The sequence below is a fragment of the Paramisgurnus dabryanus genome, chromosome 15, assembly GCF_030506205.2.
Source record: "Paramisgurnus dabryanus chromosome 15, PD_genome_1.1, whole genome shotgun sequence".
In the NCBI taxonomy this organism is placed as follows: domain Eukaryota; kingdom Metazoa; phylum Chordata; class Actinopteri; order Cypriniformes; family Cobitidae; genus Paramisgurnus; species Paramisgurnus dabryanus.
In genome coordinates, this window is record NC_133351.1 from 22,662,680 (window position 1) to 22,676,144 (window position 13,465).

Here is a 13,465-nt window from a genome sequence, read left to right on the forward strand (position 1 = left end):
GCCTTCAATCCATTACAACGCCCAATATATAGCGTTTAAAATTACAGTCTTAATAATCGAATTAAATTAAGTACTATATGCAGAAAGTTACTGACAGCTTCAGTCACCATTCACATGCATTGTAGGGACAAACAAACAGCATTCTTTCTTCTTTTAAGAAGATCAATAGTTGTCTTAATTCCTTCTAGATGATGACGTAGTTTCCTATCCCGTTCAGCCTCTTTGCAAATATATTACTGTAGCAGCTTATTTTTCCATAATACATAATGACAGATGTATTACAAATCTAAAATAGCTACATACCAAACCAATAAATGTCATTTTAGAAAATAAAATACTTTGATATATGACACACCGCTCTAATTCGTCACTGCGCCATCATGACTAATGAATGAATATCTACAAAAAAATGAACAAATTTAAGCCCGTGTGTATAAAATAAGCTCTTGGGATTGAGATGATACATTACATCTCCTAATAGGGAATTTCAGACCTTAATTCAAACCTTAGGAAATGTGGTTATCATCCATGAGGAGGCAATAGCAAAGTGTATTGCCATGTGTGTTCATCTGATTATTCTCCCTGATCCAGAAATGCAGATGAACCGGAATGCTCTGTTTTTGAAGATAAGCCTTATCAACAGTGCAAACAACCAGGACTTTGAAGAACAGGAATTATTGGAAATTGGGAACAGTGACATTTGGGAACTGATTAAGTAAAGTCCTCCCACACTGAAGTGTCTGCTAACCAGTTACCTACCAACCTTACACGTTGAGAGTTATCTTGTTTAATAGGATATAAGTAATCTGCCTCTTAAATATCTATTAAAATGCCACACGCCTCGCACATGTTTTTCTGATTGGAGAAGCCTGATAATTCTAAACAATCCTTTATTTCTTAGCAAACTGATAAAAAACCTTTTCGTTTTGACTCTTAGGAAATTGCATAAAGCCAGACAATCAGAAACAGGAAAGTGTTTTTTTAATGCTCTTGACATTTTAATGTGCAGAATGGATCAGATGCTTGTGAAGAATCTGGCGATTGAAACTAGGGCCACAGCCATGTTAATCAATTCATTTTACTGCATTTTTTTGTCCTATTTACTTTCCAAGTATCCTTTTATGCTGATTAATATTTACATTCAAATCGGATACTGGACAATCGTAATGATGTCAAATTAGGGTCATTTTGGACCAAATGTGATGTCATTTGAAGGCTCATCATCACTAGAGTCAATGCGATGGATCAACCAGAGTATGGTATATCATATATAAGAGCTAATATGGTAGGGTGAGAGACAGAACAAAGCAAAAAATCAATAGAGAGGCAATTTGTTCATTCTAGCAATTTCATTTAAACTCAATCTTTTGGAAAATAAATCACTGAAGGATTGGTCTATTATTTCCAAAGTGTGATTTCTAATGTGTTTGCCTATATACCGAGTCTGCAGTGTTTTTCACACAGGGAGATTACACACTCATATTTATTACACTGTTTGAAGGTGAATTGAATTGTTTGTTTATTAGCTGCTACTTTTCACCTGCACAGATCATATGCAACGTTCAGTAATTATCAAAAAGCAGGACACAGCTATAAAAATTATTAAAATGATCCACATTCATTTTAATAGACCATCTGCACTCCAATGTAACAAATGAGGTTAAAAGCAATATTCGTCTTTTATTCTCCTACTTTACATAGCAGTATATGCTGATGAACAGTGCAGTATTGGTTGTATCTATTGTTAATCAGATAATGTATTTTAAGCATAGACTGTAAAATATATGGACGTAGCATCCATGGCGTCACCCATAAGACGGAGCCTGCCGTTGCCATCTTGACTGCACGTCCCTCACAGATAACCGAAAATGGATAAGAAGGCGCGATGTGAGTGAAGCTGAGGTGGCTGGCAGCTGAAACCACGCCCGCCTAGCTCGCTGGTAGTGACAGCAGTGGCAGTTCACCTGTCACTCAAGTGGCCACGCCCTTAATTATGCAGAACTTTAGGGCTTAATATATTTTAAACAGATGAGTTACAAAAAAATTCACCCCCCTCACAGTTGTCACGAAGGGTAAAATTAGCTATATAGACCAAAACACTTTTTGCACCACGCTGTAAACATATTATTTTATACTGTAAAGTTGGGCATTTTAACATGGGGGTCTAGGGGAATTGACTCCTTTTTGGAGCCAGCCTCTTGCGGCCCGTCGATGAATTGCAGTTTAAGTCACTTCCGTATTGTCTTCATCAGATAGATCGGATGGGTGCCAATCAATTTCAAGTCAAAGCTCGAGTTAAGTTGTGCCCACTTGAATCCCCACACAGCATGCATTATACAGATAGATTATACATAATACAAATCTGTACAAAATTGCATGTTAAATGTTGCACTCTCAAATGGTTATTTTCAACCTAGCGCTGGGTCAAAAAGTACAAACCCAGCCAAAGATATTTAATATTAACAAAATTTGTCACTACTACTGACAAGATTCGTCACTACTACTGATATGAAATGGGGGCATCACAATGGTCAATATGTAGCAATGCTGGCATCGCGGGCACGCGCATCAAAATTTGTATAAAAATCTGTTTCCGCCCACGCAGGACTTTTACAATGCTTCTCATGCAATTTCAAATCCTCGTTGCATGGTTGTAGTATGTTTTCACTAAATACAACAATTAATACGTCAAGTCCGACCACCGGAAGCGTTTGATATTTTTAGCTTTCAACCTGGAAGTGTTTTTAGTTCACAGCAACTGTTTAAAAATTTGTGTCACTTTCAACCGGTCAGTGTGCTTCCACCAAACTCTGGACACTAATGAAACGTAGATGGACCACAATAAACATCTTTTTGTACTGAACCATGGTAATCTATGGAGAAGGCGGTATTTAAATAAATCATGGAAATTTTAATATTACATTTCTGGTGATAAACTACAGTCAAAGTCCTGTCAGAACGTCCAGCGCAGGCATCGTTCTGAAAACCATGGTTACCATGGGTCCGATGCCCATTCCAACTAAAGTCTGATGCCCATTCCGACAAAAACAGTAAATATTCATGATTTAATTTGAAAGAATGAACAAAATTGTACCTTCTGTTCAAATTTCATGCAAATATCTGATAAATAAGAAAGTTATAAGCAAAAACAAGCCTTTTCCGTCACACACTTTCCATTGACATCCATATATAACTTTTTCCTCTGATTTCTAATATAAAAAAAATATCATAACTTTCTCAACCCTCAACAGATGTTTACAATCCATGTATCTTTGTAAATAGGAATGTCTGCTCTGTCTAGCCAAAATTTTTTCATCATACCTACAATATGGCTGCTCTAGTCTCGACTTCCAGTAAAGAGAGCCAGTTATCAACCGTTAAAGAATGACATCCTCTGGCAAAGGGACTTATTATATGACATCTTGCTGTAACAATACCTGGAGGCGTTGCAAACATGGCCGCCCTTTATTCTATTACATCCAAAAAATGTCTGGTTAATATGGTACAGTCAACGCCTGCTGGTAGATACCAGAACAACACATTTACACTAAATAAATGTTAAACATCATGACGCAATAATGTTACACTATTATTCAGAATACCATTTATTTTGTTGAACAGGCATCAAAGTGAAACATTTCTACCACTTTTTTTCTAAGACAACCACATCAAATCAATGTCTATCTCATTCTCCCTCGCTCTCTCTTCAGGCAGTCGCTGGTGAAAAATGAACCAAGAGCTATTGTTCTTTACAGGCCGTAATGAGAGTGCTTTGTTTAAATCGCTAAATGATCCTCCATTACCCAAAGCTTTGGGTTCCCTCTGTTTTTCAGACAATGATGAAGGTCAAGCCCAAAGCACACATCAGCACTTCATAACATGAAGAGTCATACAGTGTTCAGCCAACTCTGACTGAACGACTTCACCTGTAACACTGGAAAACTCATTTAAACTCAGCTCTGCTGTGGATGAGTGCGTCAAAGAATTATAAGCCACATAGTACAGCGAGTATAAAGCCATATAAGCTGACAAAATAGCTACAAAATGTTTTCCAGACCTCACAACTCGCAGCGTCTATACGTATCTGCCGACTCTGTAAAGTTTGCCAAAGAAACTCCAAAGGTGGGACCTCAAACCGCACGATAAAAATTCTGACCTACAAAGACGTTACCTCGCTGTCTCAAACCACAGTTACACCCTGATCATCAAGCGTGGTTAAATGGAGCACCGTTGACTTTTTGATTAAGATTTTAATAATTCATACCACACATTTTTCATTCTGTGTAAAGCATTGATAATTGCTCTGAGCACATGATGATCCTTACTACAGTATAAAATTTTTATGTTGCTCTGAATGGTTATACGGTAGATGGATTATGTGTGTACATGGTCCTACTTGGCCGTGCACCGAATACTGGGAGATTTTATTGAATCATGTGATGACTTTTCATTTTTTTAAAGCTACTGTACTGTATGTATACGGATGATCTTATTAAATTCCTTTTGTGTTCGAGCCTTTTCAACTGTAGCTCATCAATCTCTTTATCATTTGAGTGGTACCATCATCAGACAGCGAGAAACCAAATGAAAGTGCTGATCATCACAAAGCCAATGGGGCCTCAAAAAACGGCAGTCGCTGAGAAAGAAAGAAACCGTAGCATCTCAGGCAGTGAGTTTAAATTCATTACTTCATTTTCCACACTGCTGATCTGATGGTGATACAGAGGGTTTGTTACTCTGGGGGTTATTTAAAGTCAGTCCTCAGGTCTGTTTCTTAGACGTGAGGCGAGGACAACAATCAGGGTGAAATTGAATCACCTTTGGGTATTTTAAATCATTTATGCAATGCAAATTACGTTCTTTGCATTTCATTCTTCAAACATTTTGACGTCAACAGCTGCAGGAAGTTGCAGGTGCCGAGGGCAAAGTCCTTATCTGGAATCAATCATCCCAGCCGGGGAAAATTCCGACCTGCTCTGACAAAACCAGAGAGATTAAGGATCAAAATCTGATTTTCTTGTTTGTGAAACTGAGCACAACGTGTAGAAAATCCTGTCTTACTTTACAAGACCATAAATCTGGAGGTAGGCATAGCAGTAGGTAATTACTCCAGCTTTGAGGACTAGGAATAGATTACTATATACATCATTTACATATTCTGCAGTAGGTCCTGTCACTGTTCAGAAAGAGATGGATAAACGTTCTCGGAGCATATATTATGGTACACATGAGGCCTTGATAAAACTAAGCAGAGTTTCTAGTGTTGAGTTGGAAGATGTAAGATGTGGGTACGGTTGTGAGGCTGAGAGCTGTGTCGATGACAAATGCTCAGTGAAGAACAAATGAAGTAATCTTTCATAAACGTGTGTCACAAACATAACACAAAATCAAAACAACATAATTAAGAACTAACACAAGTGAAATGCAATTATTATGGATGCCAAGAAACTTATTTAATTTTCATTGTTTGACTATTCTCACTGACATCGAGACTTTACTGTAATTGAACCTGAGTTTTCAATATGAGTAGCATAGTTCGGTACGTCCGAAGCAAACGAGATAACCACTTAAGGTGACTTGCATATGTATGCGGGTAAGACATGGCCAAAACCCTCTCAAGGTTTTTATTCTTTTTATTACTCAGCCTGATCTTAAGGAAATACCTTAGTGTTTTTAAAATTCATTCATAATTTTAAATATTTGTATGATGCATGTAAAAAAAAAGTTGGTTCAACTTAAAAAAGTAATTTGGAGTTAATTCATTTAAAAAATTAGTTTTTACCTTTTTAAAAGTTACCTAACTTTTAATATTTTTAAGTTGAATTAACTCAAAATCCAAGTAACTTTCTTTTTTTAAGTTGAACCAACAAAGTAAGTTGTTTAAAAGTTGTTTTTTACAGTGTGTGAATCGTACAAAAATGTATGATTATAAAAAATAATAATAAAACCACAACCCCTAACCCTGCCCTTAGGTTTTGTTGTTGTTCCATTCATGAGCATCATACGTTTTTGCGTATTAATTCATACGACCACATTTGTAAGTTTTTTTACGATTTGCCTTGACCCCTGTGATGTTGTGGTTAGGTGTGGGGTGAGGGGCGGTTTAGGTTTTGTTGTTGTTCTTTTCATGAGAATCGTACGTTTTTGCATGATAACCTTCGTATGAATTCATACGAATTAGCCAACTCATAAAATATGTAAGAATTCTCGTGAGATCAGCATAATATAACATAGTTGAAATATGTCAACTTCATTTTATAAGTTGTAGCAACTCAACTCTTGTCAAGAAAAATAATAGTAAGTTGAACTATTCAAGACTTGAAAATCGTACGTTTTTAAACGATTAACTTTGTATGAATTCATACGAGTTAGCCAATTCGTAAAATATGTACGAATTCTCGTGAGATCAGGCTGGTATAATAAAGTTGAAATATGTCGACTTCATGTTATAAGTTGTAGCAACTCAACTCTTGTCAAGATAAATAAAAGTAAGTTGAAAAGACTTGAGAATCATACCTTTTTGCACGATTAACTTTGTATGAATTCATACGAATTAGCCAATTCGTAAAATATGTACAAATTCTCATGAGATCAGGCTGGTATAATATATTGAAATATGTTGATTTCATTTTATAAGTTCTAGCAACTCAACTCTTGTCAAGAAAAAATAACAGCAAGTTGAAATTACTTCAAAATCGTAAGTTTTTGCATGATTAACTTCGTATGAATTCATACGAATTAGCAAACTCGTAAAATATGTATGAATTCTCGTGAGGTCAAGCTGGTATAGTATAGTTGAAATATGTAAACTTCATTTTATAAGTTGTAGCAACTCAACCCTTGTCAACATAAATAATAGTAAGTTGAAATCTCAGGAGAATTCATACATATTTTACGAGTTGGCTAATTCGTATTAATTCTTACGACCACATTTGTAAGTGTTTGTACGATTTGCCTTGACCCCTGGGACGTTGGGGTTAGATGCTGGATTAGGGGTTAGGTTTTGTTGTTGTTCTTTTCATTAGAATCATATGTTTTTGCACGATTTACTTCGTATGAATTAATATAAATTAGCCAACTCGTAAAATATGTACAAATTCTGGTGAGATCAGGCTGGTAAATCTAAGTTGATTAAACAAAAAAAATTAAGACAGCAAACAATTTTTTACAGTGTAGTTATGAATTGCTGTGAGATCATGTTGTAATATTCAACAAGCAATGTTTTAACAACTACTTGTCAAAATTAGCCAACATTTTAAAAACACAAACCTCCTCCATTTTGCACGCAAGAATAAGTTTCTCCTTTATAACGACTCCGATATCGGTCTGGTAAGCACGTAACCAGCATAATTATACAGGACTTTTTAACACCAATTACTTGACTATTCGACAACCCACCAACCAGTCAGTTTTAATAATACATGTTGTTTTGCACATCCCTACCAACCACCAGGCCTTTTTCCTGAAAGCACCGGAATAATTAACCATGAAAGATAAATCTCGACGAAACTCCGGCACAGAGGTATTTATTGCATTCGTTACTGATAAACACTGTATAGCTTGGAGCATAAGAAGATAAAATCCTGAATGGATGCATGCTGTGTCACGTTAACGGGAGGGAGAAACATCAAAGGCAAGCCATTAAAAAGAGATCTATGGCCGAGATGGGTATCTCCATATCACAGGAATGATCAACATACAACGCTTACCCGTTTTCCACATATAGTGTCTGTCCTTTGGGAATTCCAGGTCCGACCGCACTTGCATCGCAGCGAGAGACACAGAAAGCAGCAGGTAGTTCCCGACACGCCATTTCCAGCCGCTTACACCCGAGTCATCTTTTAGAATCATAGTCCAACCAATTGACGTCCTGTCCACTTTTAGTCCTGTCAGAAGAAATCATGCAAACTGTGATTATACCCTGAATACACCAGGCAAGCATGACAAACAGCTTTAGGGAATCATTATGTTAATCACCGATATAAGTTAAACGAGTAATCCTTTGAGGAACATGAAATTGAGAGCAGGTGCTATTCAGAATCACCGAATGATCAGGATCACTCTTTCTTAAAAACGCAATTAATAGCATGTTATTAAAACCGTACGCACTGATGCGGTAACCGTCAAGGTAAACACAGACAGAGCCTTGAGTCTTTCAGCCTTGAAATAATTGAGGGTATTAACACCTTTTTATTGCAACACGTTTAATTCTGTCCCCCGCCGCTGTAATTCATATCCTTTGGGTGAAGGATTAGCTCTGGAATCGCTGGCTCTCCAGGCATATGTGAGCAGGAAATTTAATGCATATCTGATTTTCAATGAACTTTCTTGCAAACGCTCTTAGATAGCAGTCATGGAGTCGAGCCAGTTGCTGTTGTGTTTCTTTTTTTTCAGTAAAGCAGCTGTTTGATGACGGCAAACGTAGAACCGACTGTGTTTTATATCACGCAGTGATTGATAGATATCTACACGCCATTCAAATGGCAGAAAACGCAATGGACCGGATCCACGTTATGCCGCTCACATATAATAAACTTTTCCATTGACAACCGAAATGGGAAAGTAACTCATTTAAACAGCTCTGCAGCACAAACCAAGGTTATTCATTGGTAACGCTCCCGCGGCGAGAGAGGAGAAATGGGAACCACTATATTTTACAACATCATTGTTTCACTGATGGGACACGGCTCCGCATAGGCCAGTGTATTACAGTATTATCAGAATTAAAATTTTGATTGATTTTCCTCTTATGGAGGTAGCGCACAATGCAATACCTGCACACAATCTGTTCGAGATGGATAGACAGAATTTGTGTATTGATGGATGAATTGCCATCAAACTAAAATATGTGTTTGGAATGAGGAATTATTTTGATGTGATTTCTCAGGGAAAGGCTGTGACTCCCAATTGGTTTTTGGTTGATTTCATTTTGGAAAATTAGATTTTTATTTCATTGCTTCGGTGGTGTTTCTCCGGAAGGAAAATCTGATTTGAGAGGAATATGGTGAGGGGCCTTGACAGCGTGAAAAAACATCTCTTATCCTTTAACTGCCCCCACAAGTAAATGTCTTGATGAAATTAGTTTCAAAAGGCTACACAGAGTTTTCCTTCCTACAGCTGGTTGTTTGGGAGTTTGGCCCATTGATTTTTGAAAGCTGATTTCGTTTAATGTTTGTATTAAAGTTGTTAAATTGTGTTGATCTGTAGAGCTACAGTAAGCCTCATCCAGAATCGACATTCAGCATCTGCCATTAAAACGTTTTCAAAAATTCCAATGCAGCATTCGTTCAAAATAAAGCTGAAAATGAATTATGTTAATAGTTTTTGAACAAGACACTACATTGTGCATTGAATACACAGAGTTGTGCATCGATATCTTGTGGGTGCCATCAATATATTGCAATATCTGAGATATTTGCATGACCTTATGAATATTTAAACAGATTGACCGAATGTAAAGAACAATATCAAATCAATACAAATGGTGCTTACGGGTTTTCTTTGATTGTTTGTCTTTATAAAATGGCCAATTTTGTCACACATAAATATGTCAAACGTGTCATTCGGAATCAGAAATCATTAATTGCATTCTTAAATGTTTAACTGATTAATATTTTTCAGCGACAGTATAGGAATAAATATAACAGATGGCTTTTTAATGAATGCCATTTTGAGGATACAAACAACAGCATTCTACAGGGGTCTCCAACTCCCACACTCTCAGAAATAAAGGTACAAAAGTTGTCACTTGGTGGTACCAAAGGTCCTAATATGTACCATTTGTACCTTTGAGGTACCAGTATGTACCTTTTAGGTATAAAATAAACCCCAGTGCAAACTTTTGTACCTTCTTTTTGTCTGAGAGTGCGTGAATGAACTGTGAACCAGAATGTTATCTTAACAGCATGGCATACTCTATTGAAATCAATTATGAATCAAGCATCTCATGTAGTTGTGCGTATCCATGCATATACTGTACTGTACTATAACCAAGTGTACTGTATTTAAAATGAACAAATTTGTAGATGTTTGTTGTCATTTGTCGGATCAATGTAATATAGGCTTAGAGCAGTGTGTAGGCAGCAACAGTGGGAAGCAACTCGGATTATAAATATATTCATCCATTCTCCAAACTCAAGTGTACTCTGAAGGGTCACAAGAGGGCCTAAAGCTGATCTATATATAATGTACAGCAAGTCTTTAGTGACCATATCATTATTTCTCAGCCTCTTTATTAGAATAAAACCAGATTTGTATGCAGTTTTGAAAAACTGAATGATATTATAAGCCAAAGTGTCAAGTATTTAGTGTGACCTCCCATTATACCTGGGCAATAGCAGGAAACTGCACACTCTCTTAAACCAAAATGTCATAAGAGCCTTATTTCTTATTCTCTTTAAAAGAGTTCACAATGTGCTTAGTCCCAAGAAAGGTACACTAAATACTGATTTTTGCAGTATCATATTGTTTTGAAAAAGGAGTTTTTTTTTTACAATTTGTGCATATATTTGAAGAGTTTGGTTCCAACAGGATGCCAAAATCAGTATTGTATCAGGTCAGGATTAAAAAGTCAATACTTCATTTTTATTCTGTCACCTTTTCTCCCTTTTTCCAAACCGCGACAAACGCCAGTCCTCCTTCTCTCCAGAATGAAATAAATCTGTTTAACCAATCACAGCGCACCATTCCACGCACTGTAAACAACAATTGCGCATTGAATATGAATACACACATAATCCTAGTTTTCCTCATCTACTTTGTACTTCATGATCAACAAACAAACAAAAACAAAATAATAATTTTGATGGCATTTATAAACCTGTGGTGGTTTTCTGTCGCGGGGAAGAAACGAAAGCCATTAAAATCAAATAATTTACGTGAGAGGCACTCGGGAGGTGGAAAAATGCCGGATGTTGCTTGTTCTCAAACGACAGCATCAAGCTTCTGTCATGCTAACACATTGACCCCAGAGGATCTTATAATAAACTTTCCATTATTTTAATTGAAGTCAACGGAAATCGAGCAGGACCAAAACATTTATAGCTGATCGCTGTCAAAAAAGTTCAGCAACGACGTCCCAAGGATGACAGCAGCGATGACAGTGTTCTTGATATGATAAAGTGTTTTGATTAATGCCATTAATGTTTATTTTTTTTAATCAGTGTATACCAATAGTCAACTAAATGAATATAACATGGCAAAGTTGAATGCACATTTATATATTGATTCAATAGATTTATAGCATTTTGAAAACAAAAACTTGTCAGGGATTTATTGCATTTTGCTGAAAATTAATTAGTTTTTATAATAAACTTTGAAAATAAAATAATGGATTTGAATTTTGCATGTTTTTATAACCTAAAGATTCTATGTGAAAGTTTGTCATCTTGTCACTTTCTTGGTATAGAAAACACATTTTTACCGAAATTAGTCAAAATGGATTTATTGGGTTTTGGAACCAAACTCTTTTATTTCCTTTTTTCTCTTTGTATCGTTATACAGAGAGCCTAAATAAATATGGATTGTCATTAAAACTTTGCTTAAATAATATGATTTTTATGTTACTTACCTTAACAAATTAAGTCAAACATTTTTAACTTGGTTTTATAAGTTATGTGAACTTATCACAGGTCAAAGCTTAAAATAGTAGGCTGAATTGACTTGAAAAACCAAGTTGTTTTACTTCATGCAGATTTTTTTCCAGTGTACAAGGTGGCAAATAGAGAAACACAAATAAATAAAAACATAACAGAACACAACAAAAATGTCAATATTTACAATGAATATTAACAAAAGGTCACAACAGCAGAACAAACATTCAAGCACAGAGAGTAAAAACTCTTTGCATGATGGATGTGGCCTTTTCTCTGTGGCTGACGTGACATGGAGGATGTGAATACAGATGCACGTTGCTGCATATGTGCTTGTCACCAGCCACAGCGAACACAGCTATCCTAGAAATCTTGTGCGTCAAAGTCCTGCGCTGCATTTTCAGAATAACTAGGTCAAACAAAGCTTGTGGGCTCAGACTGGAACACAGTGTGCAGTCTTAAGAACCTGGGAGAGTTTCTCATCTCCAAGACTTGACACTCAAGTGGCAAGTTTCTCAAAACGAGCACGTTTTCCAACTTTAAACAGCATCGCCTGTTCAAAATCTGCCATTATGGTACCAAACCATCACTTGGGAAAGAAAGTCCATCTGTAAACAGGTGGGCACGGTAATTAAACCTCGATTATCACTCACTTGTATGACTGTAAGAGGTCTGGGGCAACCTCAGCCAGCGTGTCTCTCTGCAGGACATCACCAGCTCTGACAGCAAAGGAAACAAAGCTCTTAATCCTGTTTAATGTAACGCTCATGTCTTTCCGTCGCTTGAATTTCCATACGGTAATGCGTCCAATTGGCATGTTTTTGACAAAACAAGCAAATCTTTAAATACTACCCTGTAATTTCTAGCCTGCTTTAGTTGTCCATAAAATCAGTCTTATAGAAACACTAAACTCATAAAGGCCTTTCACTTTACGGCATCAGCAAAAAAGGCTTAGGAAAAGAAAATACGAGAGAAAACTCACTAAACAATTGAGCCATTTCAGCACGCTGTATTTTAGCTCAAAAGTCCTTAAGTACCCCCAATCCAATTTAACCACCGAATGCGCTAATGTAGGCTGTGAAGTTCATATGAGTCTACTTTTGGCATTAAAAGTAACCAAAACGGCAGTGAAGCGAAGCTGAAGAATTTTATTACATCCTTGCACAAACATAGTGGGAATCGACCTGCAAGACGGGAAATTGCAGAAATTCAGTGAGTGCATAATATGTGGAGTTACCTGGTTAACATACACTCTTAATTCATTCCTCGCTTTTTTTTGTTGCCAGCCAGCGCCAGCATTTTTCACAAAAGTGCCTTCCAGAAAATGTTCTTTTTTAAAATATATAAACATAGAATATCAAATGAAAGAACAGACCATCTGCTTAAAAAAGAGTTTTATTCTACCTTCATCAGTTGTCTTTTATCACCTCTCAAATATGGGTTTCTTCAAAAACACCAAATTTTGAGCAAAAAGCTGAAATAATTTCATTTTTGTTTTGTGAAGGACTTTTGATAGAGATCAGATTCAGAGCAATCCTATAAACATACTCAGACATACAGCTGTTTGTGCTAGGGCGATACTTCCAGGTTTTATAAGTTGCAAAAAAGCGCAACCTGGAGGATAATAGTGATATGGCGGAGTGCCGGAAATACTCGTCATTGGCAGAGAAGCATTTTCTCAATGGCGGGAAAAGAGTTTAAAATAAAATAAAAACGTTTTTAGAAAATGTCTTTGCACCGATGCATTAGAATTGCTTTTTGGTTCCCATAAAAAGTTCCATTCAGTCAAAGGTTCTTACAAGAATCATTTCTTTCTTACCCTTTTAAAGTCTATGGGCCCTATTTTAACGATCTAAGCGCATTGTCTAAAGCGC

At 36.5% G+C, this 13,465-nt stretch overlaps 1 protein-coding gene across 2 annotated transcripts in view; it reads right to left on the bottom strand.

Annotated features, from left to right (window-relative positions):
• thsd7ba (thrombospondin, type I, domain containing 7Ba) overlaps nucleotides 1–13,465 on the bottom strand; it is a 259,565-nt gene that overhangs the window by 175,429 nt on the left and 70,671 nt on the right. For both annotated transcript variants that reach the window (XR_012335112.1, XM_065292788.2), the window contains exon 3: nucleotides 7,710–7,886. Coding sequence is in view for 1 of the 2 variants with exons in the window: in XM_065292788.2 (XP_065148860.2) it covers nucleotides 7,710–7,851 (142 nt within the window). In the remaining variant the exon portion in view is untranslated. The remainder of the gene's footprint in view (nucleotides 1–7,709; nucleotides 7,887–13,465) is intronic.